The following is a 25,056-nucleotide window of genomic DNA, read 5'->3' on the forward strand; positions in this document are numbered from 1 at the left end:
CACCTGTTGCTGCCTGAAACATATTCACACATCCAGCTCCTTTCCTCTGTGCTATGCTTATTTTAAGAAAACCTTTTGGATTGGCACCTTCTGTCTTTCATTTGTAGCACATGCCCGAGTCCAGAACCAAAAAACTGGCCTATGATTCGTGATTACCCAAAAAAGCCCATGCGGAGTATACCATCACTGAATCAGTTCATAATTGAGAAACTGAACCTTAAAACGGAGACCTAGAAATGTGTTACATCAGTTTTATAACAATTAAAATGAATAATCGCAAGCTATTTGTGCATAAAACCTACTGCCATAATTGCTATCAAAATATTGAGGACACATGAAAAATACCTTTGTAAAGAGTCGCTGTAAGGAGTGGTGTTTCTCCTTAGGAGTAGCAGGAGCACATTTTCCATTTTGTCCCTCCTGCCAGACAACTGAGAACCACACTTGAACCTAAGTTGTAATAACTATGTGAATATATGCAAACATAATCCTAATAAATCATTTTTCCTGATCATGGTTTTTACTTAATATAAATATTGTCTTTCCTAATGCCTTCTTGGTCACACAAACAAAATCAACCTGCTCTGTATGGTTCCTGATCTCTTGATTTTAGTCTTAACACTCTTGGATTTATATGTTTCTGTTGTGAGTCATCACAAATCATGTGAGAATAAAGTGGAGTTTAATGAAAACAAATACAATTATTTGCTTGTAATCCCCAGCCTGCAAGAAATTAACATACTGATGACTCACCTATGATGAAATTAGGAAAAACTGATATATCCGTCACACCATCCTGTTTTTGGATGAATGTTTTTCTCCATTTAAAATGACTTCAAACTACAAAAATATTGACCAACCATCCCCCCTCCGTCTTTAGATTTACTTTTGTTCTAAAGAAAAATTCACAGAAGTTTTATCTGGACGTTTTTTTAAATTTCCAAATATTTTTCTCTAAACGTCTGAGTCGTGTTAGTGGAGATAAAACTCATACTTAATTAGAATTTATCAGACAGTTGTTATATATGGCTTTCACTCAGTTCTTTTTAAGAGATCAAAATAGGAACTCACATCTGACATCCCACAATAGTTACTGAAATTGTAGCTAAAATGTTGATTTGGACAGCTGACTTTATACTGCTTACCTTGCAAAGCAGGGTCTGGAAACAGTTCTGATTTAACCTCATTGTACTAATTACTATAAACTCCGTCCTTGAGTAGGATAATAATTGCCGCACTAATTGTTGCCCTGAAAGTGGCATAACTACAGTGAAACCATTAGCTAATGACATATGATTGTCTTGAGGGTATGCATTTGTGCTGACATTAAAGGGTTATCTGAAATAAGCATTATCTATTACTCCATGACTTTATACATTTATTTATTTATCAATCTATCTATCTATCTATCTATCTATCTATCTATCTATTTATATAACAGTCTTTTTAAGATGGGATATTACTCCTGCTGCAAGAAAGTGTTGAACAATCATTTTGTTTTTAATTTTATTGAAGTATAGTTGACATACAATGTTACATTAGTTTCAAGGGTAGGATATAGTGATTCGCTGGTTCTATAAGTTATGCTGTTCTCACAAGTGTAGCTACCATCTGTCACATACAATGCTATTATAATACCATTGATTATATTCCCTATGCTCTACCTTTCATCCTATGACATTCATTCCCTAACTGGAAGCCTGTACCTCCCACGCCCCTTCACCCATTTTGCTCATCCCCCTACACCCCTCCCCTCTGGAAATCATGGGTTCATTCTCTGTATTTATGGGGTCTGGTTTTTATTTTTGTTTGTTTTGTTTTTTTAGATTCCACATAGAAGTGAAATCATGTGGCATTTGTCTTTCTCTGCCTAACATCTTTCACTTAGCATTAAGACCCTCTAGGTTCATCCACGTTGCCACAAATGGCACGATTTCATTCCGTTTTAGACCTGAATAATATTCTAATAATGATTATTGGGTTCTTTTAATGTTCATTTATTTATTTTGAGAGAGAGCACGTGCACAAGCAGGGAGGGGCAGGGAAAGGAGAGAGAAAAACAGAGACAGAGACAGAACCCGAAGCAGGTTCCGCGCTGTCAGCGCAGAGCCCGATCTGAGGCTCAATCTCACAAACTGAGAACATATGACCTGAGCCAAAACCAAGAGTTGGACCCTTAATGGACTGAGCTCCCCCAGGGTTCCCCAACAATGATTACTGTTATGTGGTTTCTGTAACATCAGAGCAGAGAGCCATGGGAACATTGGCATCTGTTCTTTAGCTTAATTCTGCCCTTAAATTATTGTTTGTGAGCTTTTTTTTTTTCATTTTCTCATTTAGTCTTATGGTAACTTCTGCTTCTTGTTCATCTCTTCAACTAAACTAGCCTTCTGAAGTCAGGAATTGTATTTTATAAAATCTCTAAATTCTGTATGGAGACTAAGTCATGGTATATGTAGACAGATAAATCCACGTAAGAACCACCTGGGTTTCACTTTGCAGTCATTATCCAAAAATATGCCTTTGCTCAATTAGCTGGAATGCTTCATTTAAAAAATAATTTAAATGGCAGTAATCAGAGGCAGATTACCTGAGACTTACTATCTGAGAAGGGGATATCTTAGTTTCAAAATAAACGAGGAGATTTAAAAAATTTAAATGTATTTGAATCTGAAGTTTCAACAACTTATACTTCAGTATTCTGTCAATTGCTCCAGAACTGTTGGTATAGTTATCTAGTATCAGCAACATAAAGGTAAACAAACATATTTCAATGTAATGTTCATTCATTGCAATTTCCAAAAAAGTACATCTGAATAGGTTTTGTGCTGTGAGATGCCTCCACAAAATTCACACAGGTGAAATAACGGATTTGCAGACCACGGTATATTCTGATTTTTCAAAAGGTAGAAGTATTTTCAAATAAGCTGTCTTACCTAGTGAACTAATTTTAATTTGTTGATCATATTCCAAAGAGAAAGTTAAGATTCCTCTCGGAATAGTAGTAATCCTTTTATTGTGTTGAGCAGACTGAATCAGACGATAATAGCATAATTTGTAATGAGTTCTTATGTTTCCATAGGTGGATAAGCGGAGCAGCTGTAGTCAATGCATTTTATTCTTCAGGCAGAAATCAGATAGGTAAGGTCTATTCCTAAATAATTCTTTAATATTTCTCTGTTGGTACCAGCTTGTAGTGAATCGCCTGACCAATTTAAGTACTCCCCATAAAAGCACAGCAGAGGCTGTGTTATTGATTTATTGAATATACTCCTTGAAAGCAAATGCATCCATGTACCTCTTTTCACTGTAAGAGCAAATTTTAAGTTAGTACAAATTACATTAAGTGGTTTTCTCTTGCAATGTTCTCATCTATGACTAAATGGTTTATCTTATGTCTAAGTACTTTTATTTTATTTCTGAATATTTTTAAAAGTCTCTCATGTCTCCATAAAGTTACACTGACTTTAGGACTTTCTAAGCATCAGCATAAGTTTAAGGCTGCATGAACCAGCTTTGCAGAAATCCCATCCTCCTGGCAATTATGTATGCCAGCTCTGGTGGGGATGGTCCTGATCTGTATCACCCATTGTTCTAGAAGACTCCAAAGGTCTCAGAAAGTTGAAAAATTAGGTTGAACCATGTGAAATTATATTTGCTTACCTACTTTTAATCAAAAAAGTAAAAAGGAATATGTTCACTAATAGTAATATTATAGGAATATGTACAGAAATGAATACATGAGTGAGTGATATAAGGATTAAGTAAATGGCTGAATATAACAAAGATATATATTTTTTTTTCCTGGAAAGACTTTGAGATCTTTAAACTTTTTCTTAAGTATTACATAAATGGACCCATTTTTTCCCCAAGGGTTTTAAGTATGTAGAAAGGCACCCAACAGATTCACTACTGCCAGAGGTATACTAAGCCAACAGTACAGTCAGTGTCTCCAGGTGTACTTCGTCTAGCTCTTCATTTCTAAATGTGGTAAAGAATCAAGAGAGGAAATCATTTCAGCATTGTCCTAAAATAAAATCTCATGCCTTAAACCTCATTTTTCTTGAATTCTGTTACAAATTAGATTAGAAATAGTGGGAAATCCTGTAGATTTTTACCATTGGTTGCAAAACAAACTTTAAAAGAAATTATAGCCCTAACTTTGTTGTAAAGTTTGATTATACCTTTCCCCATCACTTTTAGACCAAGGAAGAGTTAGCTAAGAAATTATCTTCATTTTTTTCTGGTCTGTTTATGGTCTTTATTTTTGGGGTAAATAGTTAACCATCTGGAATTTATTTTGGTATATGACATGAAAATTAATTATATAAAATAATCAGAAAAGTTGTGTTCTTTTTTGTTTTGTTTTGTGTTTTTAAAATTTATTTATTTTGAGAGAGAGAGTGTGTGTGCATGAGCAAGTAGAGCCAGTGGGGGAGGGGCAGAGAGAGAGAAGAAGAGAGAGAATCCCAAGCAGGCTCTATGCTCAGTGTAGAGTCCAACACAGGACTCAATCTCACAACCATGAGATCATGACCTGAGCTGAAATTGAGTTGGATGCTTAACCCACTGAGCCACCCAGACGCCCCAAGCCTTATTTTTTATAACATATAAATAATAAGTAAGTCATGTGCACCTGCTTAAAATCAATTAGCTCAAAGTCTAGTCTAAAACATTTGCTAGCTAGTACAATGATTACCTAAACCCAGACCAGAACCTGTTTAATGATCAACTCAGAACCCATATAGTCTACCCTTTTCAATGTATTCCTAAAAACCATTCAGTCCTTTCTTAAAAGTGCCTTTCTCTCTGGAGAGCCTTCTCTTTGAAGACCTCTTTCTGATATTAACTAGTTCTGTCGGTATAAGATCTAGTTCATTATAGACTTGGACTTAAACAAGATAATTAGCTTTTATGGTATTCTAAGGCAAAATGAGGCAGCCTGGACTTCATTCTGTATTCGAGGAGACTAAAAGATACAGGTTTATTTTAATCCAGCTCAGGAAGGACCCTGGGTCCTATCAGACCTGGTGCTGGTTCATTCCAACAAGAAGACCCAAACAGACCCTTTGTAGAATGAGTCTGGCATGGTAATCCCTTCAGCCCCTCTCTAGAGCACGTCTACATAGTTCAGGTGAAGACAGGACCTTTTTAGGCTCTGAATTACCCATATCCCTGGAGCTGGCTCAAAATTGGTTCACTTCAGAGATTCCCTGATCAGAGAAGACCAGAGAATGTTCTCAGTTTGAATTTAATACCCTCAAACCAAAGAAGCACACAGCAAAAGGAAAAAGAAGGTAAAAGTGGCCTCACATTTCACAGAGTACTCCGTCATCCTCTGAATAATCAACAATTGGCTGCAATAAGCATTCTTAATAAGAAAGACCTTTAAAGGATTCTCAAGATAAATTCACCAGATAGAAATTCAAAATCTGAAAAATTAACATCTTTTCATATGCTTGTCTTCTAATAACAGCAGTTCAGAGGAAAGGAAAGTGTCATGCAGGAAGAGAAATCTTTGACATATGTATGTTTTCTCTTTAACAATTCATTTAAATCTTCAAGATGGGGATTGTCTTAACTAAAAATAATTGAAGGGGTGCCTGGGTGGCTCAGTTGGTTAAGCATCCGACTTCAGCTCAGGTCATGATCTGGCAGTCTGTGAGTTCAAGCTCTGCATCATACTCTGTGTTGACAGCTCAGAGCCTGAAGCCTGCTTTGGATTCTGTCTCCCTCTCTCTCTCTGCCCCTTCCTCACTCACAGTCTGTCTCACAAAAATGAATAAATGTTAAAAATGTTTTTAAAAAATGATTGAAAATCCAGACCTTCATCTTTCTTCTAGATAGAAGTGTGTGTTTATACATACATAGATATACAACGTTTGATTTTGTTATTGTGCGTTACATTATTAGAATTGATATAGAATACATGTGTCTTATAAATGACCCTCCTACCCTCACACAAATACCTTAAATTAGATCACATATAATTTCTCATGGGATTGGCCTTTTTACATTATGGTAAAAAAGAGCTTGTTTTGGGGCGCCTGGGTGGCTTAGTCGGTTAAGCGTCCGACTTTCGCTTAGGTCATGATCTCGCGGTTCGTGGGTTCGAGCCCCACGTCGGGCTCTGTGCTGACTGCCAGCTCGGAGCGTGGAGCCTGTTTCAGAGTCCGTGTGTCCCTCTCTCCCTGACCCTCCCCTGCTCACGCTGTCTCTCTCTCTCTCCTAGAAATAAATAAAAAACATTAAAAAAAAAAAGAGCTTGTTTTATTATCATTTAGGGAGTTATTCATATTAATAATTTCTTCTTTTTAATTCAATTCCAAGCACTTTTTGTTCTAACTCACACAGGCAGACTATATTCTAAGTCTTATGCACCCCTGCCAGTTCACATCAATTAAAAAAAAAATCAGCTTCCCAGACAGGAAGGCATACTGAAACTGTTTAATTCACTGGTTCTTATTCCCCACACATTTGCTCCACAGAGCTCCAGAAACTTTCCATGGACTATTTAGTATATTCAACGTGGGTGGTGTATGATGACCTTGAAATAATATATTTTCTAAAGTTACCTGACTTGTTCTTAGATTCTTATCTAATTTTCAGACTTGAAAATTAAGAGCAAATATTTCCAAACATATTTCATTTAACCTAAAAAATAATATTTAACTTTTGCCACTCAAAATTGATTTTACCTGATATCATCAAGCTTTATATCAAAGATTCTAAAACTGGCTTGCTTGCAGCTTTAAAAAAAAAAATAAAGCAGCGAAGCAAATGCATGGGAGGTAGGGAGAAAAACAGGGTTTTTTTTTGTTTCAGGGACCAATGACTTATCTCATTAACTAGTTGACAATCATGAATGTAAAAAATGTACAACTAAGCAATTAGTTATTATCAGCAATTGTAAAGTCTACTAGTAATAGCGATAGGCTAATGGGGAAAATCCTCAATATTGAGATTTAGCTGATAATGTATAAGGAGACATCATAATTTGCGAAGCTGAACTTGAAGACTAAAGTTTAATATGAGCCATAAAAATCTTATCACTTGCCTGACGAATGACATATCAAGTTATAATTAAGGCAGCAGGATCTTTACAGTTAATGTTTAGTCTTGATAGCACATTTCATAAGAGCATTTTATATAATGGGTGGGTTTTAATCAAAGTACATAGTGTAGGAGATAGTATTCACTCTAAGTTAATAAAGTACTGCACATAATTTTAATACTTTAAGCTAAAAATAATTTCTTGGCACTGTTGCTAACTCAGGCAGCTACATGTGAGGTATAACTTTTCATCCAAATTCTCCAAGGACAGAAGTATTTATTTCTAATTATTTTGTCATTTTAGATGTTATGACAACTTTCCAGATTTTTTTAAAGGTCTGGAGAGCACTTAAATTGTCTAGCATATTTTTAAAGTCTCCTCTGTAAACATCTAATATTTATCCTTGAAATCCATGCAAGGCTATGCCGTATTTGCCCCACCCAAAAGACAGAAACAACATTTGCTACTCTGTGTAACCAGATCTTAGATTTTTTAAGGTCAGGGCCCTTCTCTTGAGTGTTCTTAGAATCCCACATAGCAGCCGCCTAGGGCTTTGCATGCAATAGGTGTTGATACAAAAGATTTTTTTATTATTATTACAGGACATAATTCAGTAGATACTAGAATTTTAAAACATGTAAGATAAAACTGCTAAGTTACACGGGCATTATGAGGAAAGGGAGGGCACGAGGGAGATAACGTAGGAGAGGACCATGGCGGCAAAGGCCAGGAAGAAGGTGCTGTATTTAGTTAGAAAGCGTCAAAGCCATCTAAGGACTTTTCGCAGGTTAGTGATAGTGACCAGAGTTGCGTTTTAATCTGGCTGCAGGATGGATTAGATTTAGGATAGATTATAGTTGGGTGAGATAGGAAGTGGAAAAATCACATAGGAAATTAAATAATTCTTTTTTTAATTTTTCATAATGGCTATTTATTTTTGAGAGACAGAGCACAAGCCAGGGAGGGGCAGAGAGAGAGAGGGAGACACAGAATCTGAAGCCGGCTCCAGGCTCTGAGCTGTCAGCACAGAGCACAACACAGGGCTTTAACTCACAAACTGTGACTTCATGATATATGCCGAAGTTGGACACTTAGCCAACTGAGCCACCCAGATGCCCCATGGAATTTAAATAATTGTTAAGACAAGGAATGATAATATGAAGTAGGATGGTGGCATTAAGACTAATAGGAGAAGATAAACAGAAGAGATACTCCTGGAAGGAAGGTACATGACCTGGTCTTTTCCTAAGTAGACTGTGTAAGACTTCATAAAACAAATATATATATATATATATATATATATACACACACACACACATACATATATATGTATGTGTGTGTGTGTATGTATAGAGAGAGGCATCTAAGATAAATATAAAATGTTAATGTCAGATGATTGAGATCCTTCAAATGCCATTAACAGAAATAAAGTCAAGAGAGTAATGGCTTAAAAGGGAAAATGGGGGCACCTGGGTGGCTTAGTCGGTTAAGCATCCGACTTTCGCTTGGGTCATGATCTCGCGGTTCGTGGGTTCGAGCCCCGCGTCGGGCTCTGTGCTGACTGCCAGCTCAGAGCCTGGAGCCTGTTTCAGAGCCTGTATCTCCCTCTCTCTCTGACCCTCCCCTGCTCACACTGTCTCTCTCTCTCTCCTAGAAATAAATAGAAATATTAAAAAAAAAAAAAAGGGAAAATGATGAGCTTGATGTTTGACACATGAAATTTAAAGTTTATAAGATTTCTAAGTGTAGAAAGCTAGCAAGTTAATGTAGATGTCAGGATAGACATAAAAATAGGTTATTTATTTAGTAAAATCTTCAGTAAATTCATTTGCTCATTCATCATTGATTATTCACCTATTCAATATATTTCTTAAGCATCTGTTATGTTCCAGGCACCTTGCTAGTTTTAGGTGCTGGAGATAATGAACTCACAAAACAAATGGACTCAACAAATAAAGAAACAAATGTACCTCCAGACCCACAGATCTCTGCTCTCAAAGGACTGATACTTGAGGTGTTAGATCAGGTGAGAGTGATAAGATAAAGAAGGACAACAACCAAAAATAAGGAAATAAACCATCATAGTTGCCTTGTTAAAAATAAAATAGAGCAATGTAATTGGAGGATGCCTTTGATTGAGTGGTTCTGTTTACTTAGCAAGCTATTGTAGATGAATAAAATATTAGAGATGACATTAAAGGTAATACTTGTGTTATTAAATAACTGTTTCTCCCAAATATTTGCAGGGGGGGAAAGACCTTTTGAATGAAGATGATTATTTTCCCTTGCTCTAAACTCTTTATAGCAAAAAACAATCTTAGAAGAGTTTGTAAGGTGAATAGTGATTATAAATCATAGATTACGATGCTGCTTTGGGATGAACTCTCTGTCGTCATCAATAATAAAAGACCTACATATGTTTCATCACAGAAGATTTTTATGTACGATTAAGTGAAACTGACATACTGGAAAATAGCTTAGCAGGCAGAAAGCCAGCCCCGGGCCTGCCATCACAGAATAATGCCAATAATCTTCAACCATCTTCTTTCTTTGTAGTCTTCCCAGCTGGCATTCTGCAGCCCCCCTTCTTCAGTGCTCAGCAGTCTAACTCGTTGAACTACGGGGGTATTGGCATGGTCATCGGACACGAAATCACCCATGGCTTCGATGACAATGGTAAAGTGTAGTGGACACTTCCTTTTGGCTGAGATAGATCCTAATAAACCTGATTAAGAGTTATTATACTTGATCAGTACAAGAACACATTTATTCATCAGTGTATCATTGGCTAATAATCCTCTGTTTAGTATTCCTTTTAAGTTGTTGCTTAGAAAGATCGGAAATTTCTAGTAGTGAGGTAAGCAATGTGTGCGTTCCACTCTGACAGAATAACACAAATACTCTCATTGAGAAGGCACTGATGTTTGTCAACACCAATGATAAATGTCTGGTCTTATTTCATGAAAGTGTCTATTAAACTCAACTCAACGATTCAGTAATTTCATAGGTAGGTACTAGTATCATTTCTATTTTTTTTAATGGAAAAAAGTAGAGGCACATGAAAAACTTGCTTGAAGTTAAAAGCTAGGAATTAGTGGAATCAGGATGTGAGTTCAATCCTTTGTCTTTGTAGCCCTTTTCATATTCACTCCATCATAAGTAACTATTTAAAAGGATGAGAAAATGAAGTGTTAAAACATGACATATAAGAAATGCCACTGTAGCTCAAAAAAGGGAAAGACCACTGAATTTCGGGTTAGTGGGAAAGCCCCAGGAGGAAAGCAACTCTTTCTTCGTGCTTGGAGTAGAGGGAAACTGAGTCTACAAAGTTTCATGAGGTGTCTAAGATATGAAATGAATGCAGAATACAAATAGTGATCATTTTAAATCTCAAAATATCAAATTACACAGACTCGGTCAATATGAAAACCCTCCAAAGAAAGAAGGCACGGTCTCCGGCGCGGCTTACCTGGTGGCGCCGGCTGAGGTATCAGGAGCCAACACTGAGGCACATCAGCAAAGCAGGCCCTGGCAGCCCAAGCTTCATTGGGGCAGGATGAGAAAGGGAGCCGTTTCTCTGATTACCTACCTCTCCAGCGTAGGATTCTCTCACCTAGTAGTATTTCGGACCTTGCCTTTCAAATTAAAGATACCTTCTTTTAATTCTTGATGTCATGAGTTCCCATTTTGCTTAAATCATTATATTACAGGCAGAAATTTTAACAAGGATGGAGACCTGGTTGACTGGTGGACTCAACAGTCTGCAAATAATTTTAAAGAGCAATCCCAGTGCATGGTGTACCAGTATGGAAACTTCTCCTGGGACCTAGCCGGTGGACAGCATGTATGTCATCAGCACTCTCTGGAGAAGTTTTAGAGATACTTTATCTTTTTTATTGTGGTTGTTCTTGATGTTTTATTTTATTTGAGGATAGATGACACATAATGTTACATTAGTTTCAAGTATACAACTTAATGATCTGACAATTTTATACACTGTGCTGTGTTCACAAGTGTAGCTATCATCTGTCTCATGACGTTATTACAGTATCCCTGACTGTATTCCATATGTTCTGCTTTTGATTCCTGTGCCTTACTCATCCTGTAACTGGAAGCGTGCCCAGTCTTGTCTTCACCTATTTTGCCCATCTGCTATCACCTTCCCCTCTGGCAACCATCAGTTTGTTTCCTATATTTATAGTTCTGATTTTTTTATTCAATTTTTTTTAGATTCCATTTACGGAAAATCATTTGTTTTTCTCAGTTGGACTTATTTCACTTAACATAATACCTTCTAGGTCCATCTATGTTGCCTCAAATGGCATGATCTCATCCCTTTTTATGGCTGTGTAATATTTCTTTTTTTTTTTTAATATTTTTATTTATTTCTAGGAGAGAGAGAGAGACAGCGTGAGCAGGGGAGGGTCAGAGAGAGAGGGAGTCACAGACTGAAACAGGCTCCAGGCTCTGAGCTGGCAGTCAGCACAGAGCCCGACGCGGGGCTCGAACCCACGAACCGCGAGATCATGACCTAAGCGAAAGTCGGACGCTTAACCGACTAAGCCACCCAGGCGCCCCGGCTGTGTAATATTTCTATGTGGTGTGTGTGTGTGTGTGTGTGTGTGTGTGTGCACGCGTGCAAACTTCTTCCTTACCCATTTGCCTATCCGTAGACACTTAGATTGCTTCTATGTCCCGGCTGTCGTAATGCTGCAGTAAATAAATATATCTTTGCAACTTAGTGTTTTTGTTTTCCCTGGATAAATACCCAATAGTGAAATTATTGGATCGTGTGGTATTTCTATTTTCAACTTTTTGAGGAATAGATATAGTCAATCTTAAGTGCATTGTTGATGCCTTTTTAACAACCCAAATACAGGGAAGGATCCTTAAGCATCTTTTGTTTTTTAACAGCTCAATGGAATTAATACACTGGGAGAAAACATTGCTGATAATGGAGGTATTGGCCAAGCATACAGAGTGAGTGACAATATTGTTTCCCACTTTAATGGTTGCAGTATATATTTATCATATTCAATCACTGATGTAAAAACTTTTGCAAAAGACACATATAATGTAGGGAGTATGCAATGAATAGAAAGTAGAAAATACATGGGGAAAAAAGGGATTGTAAGTATGCTAACCAGAAGGAGCAGTACAGTTATGATTGAGCTAAACACCAGTCCAGGCTCCCAAGAAGCTGAGGAGAAGAAGAAACATGGAATGTTACATCAACAGAAACAAGGGGACATGCATGTTCCACAGAGGAAGCAACATTTTTCTAAGAAATAATCTCTGAAATAATTTTTTTCAAAACGGTGCCTCATAAAAAGCATTATTTCAGCCATTGATCAGTGTACTAAACAGGACCTTCAGTTTTACAGCAGGTGAAGCAGTTGGGAACCATAATCAGCATAAACCAGTCCAGTTACAACAATACACTGAGGGAATGAAGTGATATGGCTCCAGCATGTGGCCCCGTAGTCATCCCAACTATTATACCTGGAGGGGTATATCCATGGATCATCCCTTAGAATCTCACTTAGGCTTCCCTTCATTCTTGCATTCAACAAATACTTGTTGAGGACCTTACTGTTCTCAGTGCAGGAGATGTAACTGCAAAGCGTCCATGAAGTATGTCATTATTTGATGGTTAGAGCAAGGTTTGAAGGATGGTCTAGTCGATGCCATGGGCACAAGAAAAAGTAAGGATTTTCACAGGAGAGTAGGGGGATACTGGTCTGGGAAGCAAAAAGAAAGGGGAGAGAGGGTAGTTTTGCATGCTTCTTCCAACCCTGAAGTAGCCCACATGTGGGACAATGAGCAGCATATACTTGAGAAGGGACAAGGGACAAGGTGCTCCAGGACAGAACCAGGCTTCTTTAAAACAAAGACGGATGGAATGTCCTCTGCAATGGATGAGGATGTAGGGTTATTTTCTCTAACTGGGTTAAGGGGAGTAGGAGGGCATCAGTGGTTGGGCCAGGTAGAGGGAAGCAGTGTGGGAGAAATGACTGGTAGAGTCTATGTGTGAGGCTGGAGAGATTAAGCTGCCTGCAGTTTCCAAAAGAATGAGTCCCAGCAGAGTCCTGGCGGATGGTAGATTGCTGCTGCTTGGAATACTTGTTAATATTTTGACTGGATGCCAGGCAATGTGCATTTCACCTCTTTGGATGCTAGGTATTTTGTTTTCGCACAAATATTCTTGAGCTTTATAGTTGGACACAGCTAAATTCTTCAGAAATGGATTGATCCTTTTGGATCTAGCTTTTACAACTTGTTTGGTGGGATTAGGGTAATATTCAGCCTAGGGACAACTCTCCCCTGCGGAGACAAGACCCTGCTGTGCAAATCTCGAGGTCTCCATTTTCGTCTTGTGTGAGTACTAGGCATTTTTATCTCTAATCCTTTTTCATGGTTCCTTCCCTAGTTTCTGGTAGTTTGCTCATATGCATACTCACATACTCAGCTGAGTACTTGATCTCTAGAGATATTCTTCTGTGTGGCTTTCCCCTTTTTAGCATCCTGTCCTTGGTGTCCTTGAACTCTCAGCTCTTTCTCAACTCAAGCAGTCTCTTAGGCTCTGATTGAGTTTCTCTTCTCTATGTTGTAGCTTGCAAATGCTTAAGGCAATAAACTGGGACAATTATAGGGCTTAGCCTATATGTTTACCATCTCAGAGAGGTAACTCTTCTTTTTGCCTGATGTCAAGTGTCACGCACACCATTGTTGCATGTATTTTGTCCATCCTTTGGTTGTTTCAGCAGAAAGGTAAATCCATTTCCTATCACTCCATCTTGCCTGGAAGTGGATGGGATTGGCACTCTTAATACTCCCACGGTTATTCTAATATTCAGACAGATGATAAATCATTCCTGTAAAAATCTAGCCAAAATCTGGGTTAATGGTACTTCCATGAAGATCTTGACCTAAAACAAGTAAAGAATTATTATAATGAAGCAAATTACAAATGTGCAAATATTTTATTATATTTTAAATCATAGCATCTAATACCCTGTACCTTTTGCTGTATTGGGAGCTCCCTAGGAGGAAGCAGGATCAAGTCTTCCCCATGTTCCTAGCATCTTTACAAAGGAGATACTCAGTAAATCTATGTCAGTGGCAAGGAAGAAGAAATGAAATATATCTTCTGCTTATCTAATTGATCACTTTCCTTTGTATTAAATTGGAAATAACACCTTTCAGAAGGTTGGCTGTAGATCTTTAAGTATATTTAGTCGAGGAAAACTACATTTTTAATAGTGTTCATAAGGCCTTAAGAATTAAGAACATTTTCTGACCTTCAAGTAACCTAAATTCCTTCTTCCTAATGTAACTGAGGTTCAGTCTATTTTGCCCTGTCTTGCAGGGGGCCACAATAATTCCTCATCTTTATCCTTAGAACCATAGGATACTAATTTTTAAGAGATCTAAAGGAATTCCTTGACTTTGGCCATGAATCATTCAAACAAAGTATGATGAAAGTCTTTGCTAAGAGTAGTAACTGAGGTAAATATAACCATCACAAACTCCCTTAGCAATCCATTCTTCCAACTAGCTGTACCTATCCATCTATCTATAGAACAACATTTAGATAAGTTTTTCACCATTTATTTAAGTCATCCATTCATTCGACTGACATTTATTGATCATTGACGTTTTCAAAGCACTTTTAAATAAAGTTTGGGGTTTTTTTATTTAAAAAAATTTTTTTATGTTTTATTTATTTCTGAGAGAGAGAGAGAAAGGCAGCGTGAGCAGGGGAGGGTCAGAGAGAGTGGGAGACACAGAATAGGAAGCAGGCTCCAGGCTCTGAGCTAGCTCTCAGCACAGAGCCCAACGTGGGGCTTAAACCCACGAACCGTGACATCATGACCTGAGCCAAAGTTGGACACTTAGCCGACTGAGCCACCCAGGCATCCCAATAAATTCTGGTTTTCTTTCTATCCATTAAATAGTTGTAGGTTGCCATATGTAAACATATTATTATGATGATCCTGATATAAAAGGTTAATTACTTGGTTACATAGTCTTTTGCAAAGATTCATACATAAATTTCAAAATTATAAACAGCATGTTTCCATTTCATTAACTGCCTAGGCCTATCAAAATTATGTTAAAAAGAATGGTGAAGAAAAACTACTTCCTGGACTTGACCTAAATCACAAACAACTATTCTTCTTGAACTTTGCCCAGGTAGTATATCTTTCTTGAATGATAGATATGAAAATCATTTTGAGTTATAATTTCATAGTAAGTTAAATATTGCATGCTGAGTTTTCCTGTTTTAATCAGTATGGCAGAGCATTTGACTTGACTGACTTTTCATTATTTATAACAGACTATCACATCATATTAATGATAATTATGTTTCTGGTTGCCTATCACTGAACAATATTTGAAGAGTAAATGGTTGAGGAATGCAGAATTCCAATTTAATTTTTGCAGTAGGAAGTTGGCCTGCCCAAACAAATATTCTTAGACGGAACCTAAGCATGCTACTTTCCTTTTTCTGTTCCTATCCCTAGGTGTGGTGTGGGACCTACAGGCCAGAGTATGCTGTCAACTCCATTAAAACAGATGTTCACAGTCCAGGGAATTTCAGGTACGTGGGTTTGAACAGCAGTCAGGTGCCCCAATATTGATTCTATTCCTCCTAAATTTGGAAACTGGTTTTTTTTCTAACTCCGACTACACAATTTTGAAATACAATTTTTTTTTCTTTTGAGGGTCATAGAACAAACAATCAACAGAACAAATCAGGATAAATGTCCTGTTTATATGAGCATAGCCTTGACTGCTGTTATCCTCAGAACATACGTGACCTGTGCTCAGTGCTTGATGAACACCAACAAAGATGTTGCCTGAGTATAGTGGCTCTATTTCAGGCCAGCACAGACATCTTTAAGAGGCTATGAAAAGTTTAGGCCTAGCACCAATGAGTAGCCATTCCAAAGAAAGATTTCCACTCAACATAAAGAGAAATGTACTTTAATTAGAGGTTGACTAGAATTAGAGGTTTAATCAGAGCTAATTAAAGGCTGTCCAACATAAAGTTAGCCCCCAAGCTCCAGGAGAAAACACCTTGAAGCAGAGGTCAGAGAAGGACTCATCAAACATGCTGGAGAAAAATGCTCTGTAGACTGGAGGGTTGAGTTAGAAGAAATCTAAAGTCCTTCTGAGACCAGAAAATATAAGAGAAATCAATACAGTGAAAGAGAATCAGTCTAACCAGCATTTCAGTGTTAAATCCTGGATCCCTATGTATCCAATTTAGGACTAAATTATTAACGCTCTCCCTTCCAACATACAATACCACTTCATCACTGATTTATTGATCAACAACAACACTTCTCAGGCAGGAACTCTGAAAAACAAATTAAAAATTTTGTAGAGTGGTTGGGAAACAGTTTCAGAACAAAAGAGAATTAAGGGGCTGAGTTTTAAGAGCCCCTCTTAAAATACACATAAGCATACTGCCCCGATCATTTACTACTGGGGAAAAAGCATATTCAATTATGAAATAATAAAATAGCACATTTACAAATTAAAGAATTTACTCAGCTCGCTCCAGTATCATCATTGTAATCATCATCATTTAGTATTTGCCTTAACAGTTCTTTCAAAATTCATTCACTCGGCAACTGTTTATTGTATGCCCATTATGTTTATAATCCAAGGTAAATTCAGTCTTGCTAGAATATTCAAATTAACTTCTTTTTTAGATAAAAAGCAGCAAAAGTCACTAGGTCAAGTCCCATGATGGTTTACCCAAGTAACTGTTTTCATTTCTAGAATTTTCTTTTTCCTACCTGAAGTCTTCAGAAGTGAAGATACAGGAATCTAATTCTTAAGACAACAGAGAGCAATTTATAAGCTCACATCAACCATGAAAGCAGTCTAATTGGTCAAAGTTCTTCCCTCCATATCCCCATGAACTAAAACATATATCAATAGAAACCTAAGTGAATTTAAGTAGTATTACTGTCGTACCTGATACACCTGGTATCATCAGAGCATGGGGCTTGCAAATTAAAGTTTTGGATCGCTGCAATTTGTCCCTTGAGTGTTAATGTTTTCATCTTAACCACGGATTAAAATTTCTCTGTTTAAAATATATTTTCTACCCTGTTTCCTTATTAACACAGTATCCTCAACAAAACCTAACCTTTTTTTTTTTTTATAACGACAGCCTGTTTTATGACTATTAGTTGGCATTTTAGCATTTATTAGTTAATGCTAGTGTGGGAAACTACTTACTCCTACAATATAGAGACACTGATGGGGGTACAGTAGTGCTTTTTTTCACTTTTAATTTTGGCTTTTTATTAGGGTTTTTCTGGTTGTTTCTTTCCTAGTTCTCTTTTTCTGTTACTACATTGCCTGCCTTTTGCCATCCCATTACTTTATTCTGATTAAGTCAGAAAGCATATCTTTATACTACTCTTGAACTCTTGAGTTCCACCCATGACTTGCCATTTGCAAGCTGTTACTTAATCTCTGTGTCTCAATTTCTTGATATATAAAATGGGGATTAAATTCCCATGAGAGTCATTGAAGATTAATGTTAATATAGAAGTGTCTATTACATATAGATGTTTGAAAATTAGTACGAGGATTATTTTTAGATAAGAAAGGTATAAACAGAATAAGAATTTCCAGGAGTAAATAAATGGACTTTGAAACACTTTTTATTAACTAAAGTCAGGGGCTCTTTGTTGCTTATTTCTTATGTCTGTATAGTTCAGAATGTCAGCAACTGATCACTGGTTAAATGATATGTAGGTAAATACACAACTGTTTTCTACCTTCAATTTTAAAATGAAACAATTTTATTATAAATACATAAAATTTGCTCTCTGTAAAAGCACATATTATCTTATCATAAAATGTGTAAAATTATTTGTAATTTTCGTTTTCTCTGTTCTGGTGCAAAAGATGCCCCTTTGACTATTTTTCATTTAAAGCAAGAGAAGTATGTGTTTTTTTTTTTTTTTTTTTCCAAAGGGTAAATGGAATGCCAACCCTTTGTCAAGGAAATTATTATTTTCTCTGGAGGTAAAGGGATTTCCTTGGCAAAAGGTTGAGGTTACATTTAGTTTTGGAAACAAGCTGCTTCCTGGCTGTACAGAGTAAAACATATTTTTTAAAGAGCCTTAAAAACTAATAGACACCGAATTGCTATTGAAAAATTGTGCATAGTGGGTTGTGTAGAAACATTTCTTAAATAAAGGGAGATTTTGTAAGCTTGCACTTAAATAGTCACAGTATTAACAACAAAAGGCAAAATATAATTTGATATCAAGCTGAATCTATAAAACAGTTTGTTAGGTCTGAGCTGTAATTGTTTTATTCTTCCTAACTAAAGTCTTATGTACTTTTACACAAACCTCTAAAACTTTAGTATTTAAAACAAAAACATTTCCCCTTGAGGTTCTAAACACTGAACTCACAATTTAAATGCCTTCTTTTTGGAAATTCAATTTTTCTTAGCCATCTGCAGTCACTTAGAATGGTTGTTATGCTAATATTTACCATATAAACGACAGATGTGTTTCCAAAGTTATTCAGATGTAATACTTCTAAACAGTCTAAAAGGGTCTGATACTTGTTTTAAACCAAATCTGAAGGGACAAAGTGATACCAATGTAAATAGTAAAGTAATAGTAATATAGATGCTTAAAGTAATATAGATGCTTAAATTGCTAGGGGCACCTGGGTGGCTCAGTCGGTTAAGCATACGATTTAGGCTCAGGTCATGATCTTGTAATCCGAGACTTCAAGTGCCACGTCGGGCTCTATGCTGACAGCTCAGACCTGAAACCTGCTTCAGAGTTTGTGTCTCCCTCTCTCTCTGCCCCTCCCCTGCTCACACACTGTCTCTCTCTCTCTCAAAAATAAATGAACAGTTAAGAAAAATTTTGTAAAATAGATGCTTAAATTGCTCGATAATTATCTTCCAGTCAGAATATAAGAGCACTTTATAAAACTAACACTACTAATAAAGCAAGAAATTTTTCCCACAGGTTAATTCCTAATACTTTTTGTAAGATACTCTTTATAGTGTTTTATGTAGACATTTCCAAGTAATATGGTGATTTTGTTCCCTATTATTGTATGATTTAATATGCAAATGTTAAATCCTCTTTGAAATACTAATATTTCCTCCATATACCTTAAATATTAGCATTGGTTTTTGATATTTTGTAAATGTCAGTTTGGATTTTGGTAAATCTTGTAGAATTCCTGTTAGCACTTGTTAATCCATAGTAGAGCATAAGCTGATCGATGTGACCTTACTGGAATAAAATCATCAACAACAGTTAATGATAAGTACTGGATAGTTAACTTATGAATGAAACTAGTCAACCTTGTAACCAAGTCATTCATTTAAAAGAAGGAACAAAGGGTTATCAGAAGACCAATTAATTGCAAAAAGTTCATTCAATAATTTAAAAATCCAGTTAAGTGTAGGCAGGAGTAGTCTTCTTGGTCACTTCTGTCTCTTAAATGTTTTTAAAACAAGTGATTATTTGCCAAGGGAATAAACAACAGTAGTACAATAAAACATTTTATACAAAAAAGTAAAACTTTCAAGTAAATCACTTTAAGAAATAATTAATAAAAGTCATTTATCTTTGTTATTATAAACACATACACTACAGTTTTCATGTAGCATGAAATTCAGGTAAGTATTTTATATAGTATTAATGAAATAGGACCCCACTCTTAAGAGAAGGGATTCATTTGATTAATAATGTATCCACTTTTTGAAAGAGATTATTTATGTCATCCATCCAAAGATTTAACGTAAACAACAGGGCATTAATTAGAGTCGTAGGAAGGTAAGTGAAGTCCTGGTACATTGTTGACCTAATTATTCAGAATCAAATTGTCTAAGCGAAGCTTTGGATGCAAAGAGAAGAGCTAGAAGGGAAAGGAAGAGCTAAGTGTGCCTTAGGTTGAGTGTTGGTGCATTGCTAACGCCCATTGGTGTTTTGTGAAGACTTCCCTTTTTTGAGGTGTGTGTGTATGTGTGGGTGTGTTTAATTTCCTTAATATTTTTATGACAAATGTAGAATTAGGTCATGGATTTGGACATTTTACTGAAGTACTTGTCCCCATGTGATTATATTTAACCCACAATCCTTTTTTTAAAAAGGTTTACTAAAATGAAAACAAAAAAGAGCAACTCCTCCAGTCAGTGACTCTCAGATGATCTCCCTGTCCATCAGGGAGCTTCCTCCTCAGTTTGGGGAACAATCAGGCCACCATGATGACTGTCACTCAGCTAGGATATAGGGCTTCCTAAAGTAAAAAGGGGATTGAATTAAATGAATCAAAGCATCTCTCAGTCTCAGAACTGATGAGCCCAGAAACTTTAAAGACCAATACAAATTCCTGATGTCTAACATCCTTTTATTCTTTGGAGCACCTGGCTGGCTCAGTCAGTAGAACATGCAACTCTTAGTTGTGGGGTCATGAGTTTGAGCCCCACATTGGGTATAGAGATTACTAAAAATGAAATAAAATACTTTTATCCCTGCATATAATCACTTTAGACCACGTATCAAGTAAATTTGTTCTTAACTTTTAGATGCAAGAAATGACACATTTATTATTATTATTACTATAATAGTAAATTAATTCAATCTCCAAGCTCCCGACCTAAACAAGGAAGTAAGAAATTTAATTTCTGTAGTTTTCGGTGTACTCCTTTTTAGGATTGTACAGGAATCTGAAGACCCAGTGGTCACTGCTGATATTCCTACAGTTCAAGGGCTCCATCTGAAGTCAGGTGGCTCCATTTCCTCCGGGTGGTCACGGGCAATGGCTCCTGTGGTCACAGCTCTGGCTCCTACCCCACCTCAACTCCCTGCCCCCCAATACCAGGCAGATACCTAGTAATCTTTAGGACTCTTCGAGGAGTACTAAAAAAACCACACACAGCCAGAAGAGGTTTACATTCTCCCTGAAGGATAAGGGAGTTGTGATGTTGGGGATTGAGAGACAGTTGATGTGATAATGGTTGACACATTAGGAAGTCAGACTTTCAGAAATTAGTTATCATTCAGAAATTCAGTTATCATTCAGGAATTTAGTTATCTTTCCTGGAATGGGGATAAGGAAAGCAAATGCTTGCTTTCTCACATAGTTGGTTGTAGCAAATCAACAAAAATGCCAAGCAGTGTTTCTCTTTATAATTCCCTATTCCTCATATACATGTAATCACCATGACCAGCTGACAGACTAATGTATTCAGTATGTATGTACTGAGTCCCACGGGGAGGGTCGCAGAGAGCAAGAGATACACAGTATTTTGCCCTCACGTTACAGTGTAGTGGTTATATCAGGAAGTAAAGAAGAAGGACAAAGCATTGTGAACCGAGAGGGCTCCCACAGGTGGAAGGCACTAATCTGGACATTATTCGAAGGAAGTCTCTGAGGAGGGGTGTTTAGAAGTGGAGGCATAAAGGCTGAGAAGGAGTGAGTCATGTAGTCACCGGGGAGTAAACTTTCCAGGGAGTATGGTCAGTGGGAGCAGAAAGCGCTGAAGAGAGAAAGACATTGGCTGGTTTGATGAATGGAAAGTAGGTCGGTGTATGAGAGAAACGGGAAGAAGAACAAACGTACTATGAGGAAGCCGGGAAGGTAGGCTGGAGCCACAGAACATTGGAAGCCACGGAAAGGAAGCTGAATTTCATTCAAGACCCTGGAAAATTTTAAATGAGGGATTTAGGGGATTTCATTTAAATCTTAAAGATCACTCTGCTGTGTGGAGAATGGGTTAGAGGAGATAAGAGTGCAAAGATTTACACTTAGCCCATCTGCCACGTAAGGAGGTCTCAGTAATTAGAACATACTGTCTTGTCACTTGCTTGAGGTCCTCCCACCACCCTGGTCTGTTTGCCTCCCTGCCCTTCCTCCCAACCCAAGGTGGGTGTGGTGAGGTGGCCCCAGTGGGAAGAGAAGGGAAGGAGCTGGTTTGGGGTTGATGTGAAAACACCGCCTCTGCATCGCTCACTGTACTGACCTATCTCTCTCCTCAAATGTTGCTTGGTGCCGACTGTGGGTTAGACAGTGTTGTTTTTGCCCATTGGGGTCAGAGATAAGAAGAAATTGACTTTCTGCCAGCCCTTTCCAGTTACTCAGGCTGAATCCAGTTTCTGATATCTATGGAGTTCTTTTGGAAAAAAGGAAAATAATTATCTTCCTTATTAAATCAAATCAACGAATATCTATTTGAAGTCTGCTAAACTTAAGTTATTGTGTGAGCCCTTCCAAAAGGTAACGAATACTCATGATTTTATTTTTGGCCAGACTCTTCGTTATATAACTGCGATTCCAAATATGAATTATTTATTTATTTTACAACATGTATGTCTTACCTTACATGTATACCCTCGGCAACCTTAAGATGCAGGTACTATTATTATATGCATTTTACAGAAAAGGGAAGTGAAGCACAGAGAGGCGAAATAGACACAACTTACAGCCAGGATTCAAGCCATACTGTCTTCAAAATCTTTGCTCCTAACTCCTGTGCTTTGTTACCTGTCCATATAAAAATTCTGTTAATGAATAATTAATTTATTCTACTAGTCTCTTTATTATTATTATTCTCTTAAACTGTAAGTTTCAAATTCCCTCAATACAGAGAAATTCTGTAGAGGTCCTCTTATCTGGTATGGACATCAGTATCAAATGCTGATGGTGCTTTTTATTTGTTTCACAGGATTATTGGGACTTTGCAGAACTCCCCTGAGTTTTCAGAGGCCTATAATTGCCGCAAGAACTCATACATGAATCCAGAAAAGAAATGCCGAGTTTGGTGATCTTCAGAAAAAGCGACATGGCCTTTGGCTAGCCTTGCCAGCACCACGGAAAATGGGGAACTCTGTCCAAGAGAAAATGGGCCACCGAGGTCACTGTAATTACATGGGGGTAGTTAACAGAGATGAGAGAGCATCATTTAGAAATGAAGATAGTTTATTCTGGAAAAGGAATGGAGAGAGGAGGTGGGGGGGGGGTCTGGTGTCTTATCAAATCAATCACTTCTCACTGTGTAAATAATGTTTTATGTCTATATATATTACCATTCATTTCTGTTTCTCATATGATCTGCCAGTTTGATGTCATCTCTTGAAAACAGTGTTAACCACTTGGTGTAGCCTGGGCTTTCTAATCAAAGGGAGAAAGAAGAGGTTGAAGACTACAGTGGGCTCCAAAAGCACAGCAGTGGCATGAGAGTTAAAAAACACATCACCTAATTACTTCTTTTTATTTTTATTTGTAACATTTATGCTCCTGAAAAAATCTTCCAAAGAATTCTTATACATATTGGGGGCTTGGGACTTAATGTAATTTTAAACCAGTTTTGCCAATCATCAGTTATTCATCCTGAGATCATTGTATTTTAAGCTACTCTTAGGGCTAAAATGAATGTCTGAAACTGTTTTTCATTATACCTGTTTTCACTGATATTGAAATTCTTAAGGCTCCCTGCAATTTTCTAAGCAATTTCATGTTCTCTCTCTCTCTCAAAACTTGATCTTTTTAAGAGATTTGTAGTAATGTATAAATAATAATTTTTATATTTAATTATTACATTTATGACTAAGTAATTATTATTATAGGTAATCATTGAATATCAAAGTTTTGGACAGTTATGAACCAAGATCTGTAAACTAATGTACAGATGAAGATTTGAGATTTTTAAACTTATAAATCATATTGATAAAAAGCTTTACGCACAAACTAGGGGTGAAAATGACCATTGGACAGTTGTCTAAAGATACATAAGACCTGTGGTTTCCAATCAGGATGTTTGGAATAAAATCTGTCCCTGAGGTGGCTCCGATAAAAGGGCATCTATATAGCTCTGCGTCTCTTTATCTTTTCAGGTTTGTCGTCTGATGGAAATATTTTGATAATAAATTGAAATTGTGAGCTCATTACTCACTCAGACTACTGTGCCAGCTGTCTAGCTTTGGAAAGCGCATTTCTGAATATAAATGAGAGGCTTCCCCACCTCAGACAGACCTGCTTCTGAAATCCTAACTCACATAAGAGTTCTGGGAGGGGACTGTTTTGTCCCCGATAGGACCTCAGCTCTTGAGGCTTTTATGTTCTTCTCTTTTCCTGTCCTTTTGGCTAGTTTGGTTCATTTTGTTACTTGACAATATTTTACAAAAGAGGCATGCTCCCAACATCCTTATTCTTCCTAACAAAATGAAACTGAGGGAATTTTTGTTCAGAATATGAGTGTTGGTTTTCTTGCTTCTTGAAAGATGCCCATTGACTTTTTGGAAAAAAAAGTTATTGAAATATAACATACACAACAGTTTCAGAAAACATAAGTGCACCCAGCTCAGTGAACTTTCTGCTACTGAACACAGCCCTGTAATCAGCACCTTTAAGAAACAAAACATTACTAGTGCCTTACAAGTCCCTTCTTCCAACCACCATTTCACTCCTCCAAGGACAACTACCATCTGACTTTTAATATCATACATTAGTTTTAATCAATTAGTATGTATTCTTTGGTGTCTGGCTTCTTTCACTCAGTATTACATTTGAGATTCATCTATGTTGCTGCATTTGACTGTGCATCTTTCGTTCTCATTGCTCAGTAATATTCTGTTGTATGATGATACTACAGTTCACCCATTCCATTGTTGATAGGCACTTGAGAAGTTTCCAGTTTGTGGCTGTTACAAACGGTGCCATCTTCTTTAACTTGAGATCATTGTAATGGACTCATTTCCACACATATTTCTTAAAGTTATTATAAATATTGAAAATACAGTTTTAAACTAGCCATGGATATCCTTATCTCTTCCTATATCACTACCACCTTTATCATGGACAATTCAAAGTATACTTACGGGTACCTTTCTTTAAAATAAACTGAAAACACGTTTAAGTAGTATTGGTAATTGGAGCAATAGGAGTGTTCAGTTCTGAGGAGAACAACTATCTTTGAGTCATTTAATATCTAT

General features: G+C 36.9%; 1 protein-coding gene across 3 annotated transcripts in view; it reads left to right on the top strand.

Moving 5' to 3' along the window:
• The window catches only part of MME (membrane metalloendopeptidase), a 103,774-nt gene extending 79,752 nt beyond the window's left edge, over positions 1-24,022 (top strand). For all 3 annotated transcript variants that reach the window (XM_039236075.1, XM_039236073.1, XM_039236074.1), the window contains exons 17-23: positions 3,083-3,141; positions 9,611-9,730; positions 10,765-10,898; positions 11,969-12,034; positions 15,155-15,250; positions 15,583-15,659; positions 22,791-24,022. In XM_039236075.1, coding sequence (XP_039092006.1) covers positions 3,083-3,141; positions 9,611-9,730; positions 10,765-10,898; positions 11,969-12,034; positions 15,155-15,250; positions 15,583-15,659; positions 22,791-22,890 — 652 coding nt within the window. In that variant the 3' untranslated portion in view covers positions 22,891-24,022. The remainder of the gene's footprint in view (positions 1-3,082; positions 3,142-9,610; positions 9,731-10,764; positions 10,899-11,968; positions 12,035-15,154; positions 15,251-15,582; positions 15,660-22,790) is intronic.
• Positions 24,023-25,056: the final 1,034 nt, after the last annotated feature.

Source organism: Hyaena hyaena, unplaced genomic scaffold (assembly GCF_003009895.1).
Source record: "Hyaena hyaena isolate Hyena2069 unplaced genomic scaffold, ASM300989v1 scaffold_105, whole genome shotgun sequence".
Lineage (NCBI taxonomy): Eukaryota > Metazoa > Chordata > Mammalia > Carnivora > Hyaenidae > Hyaena > Hyaena hyaena.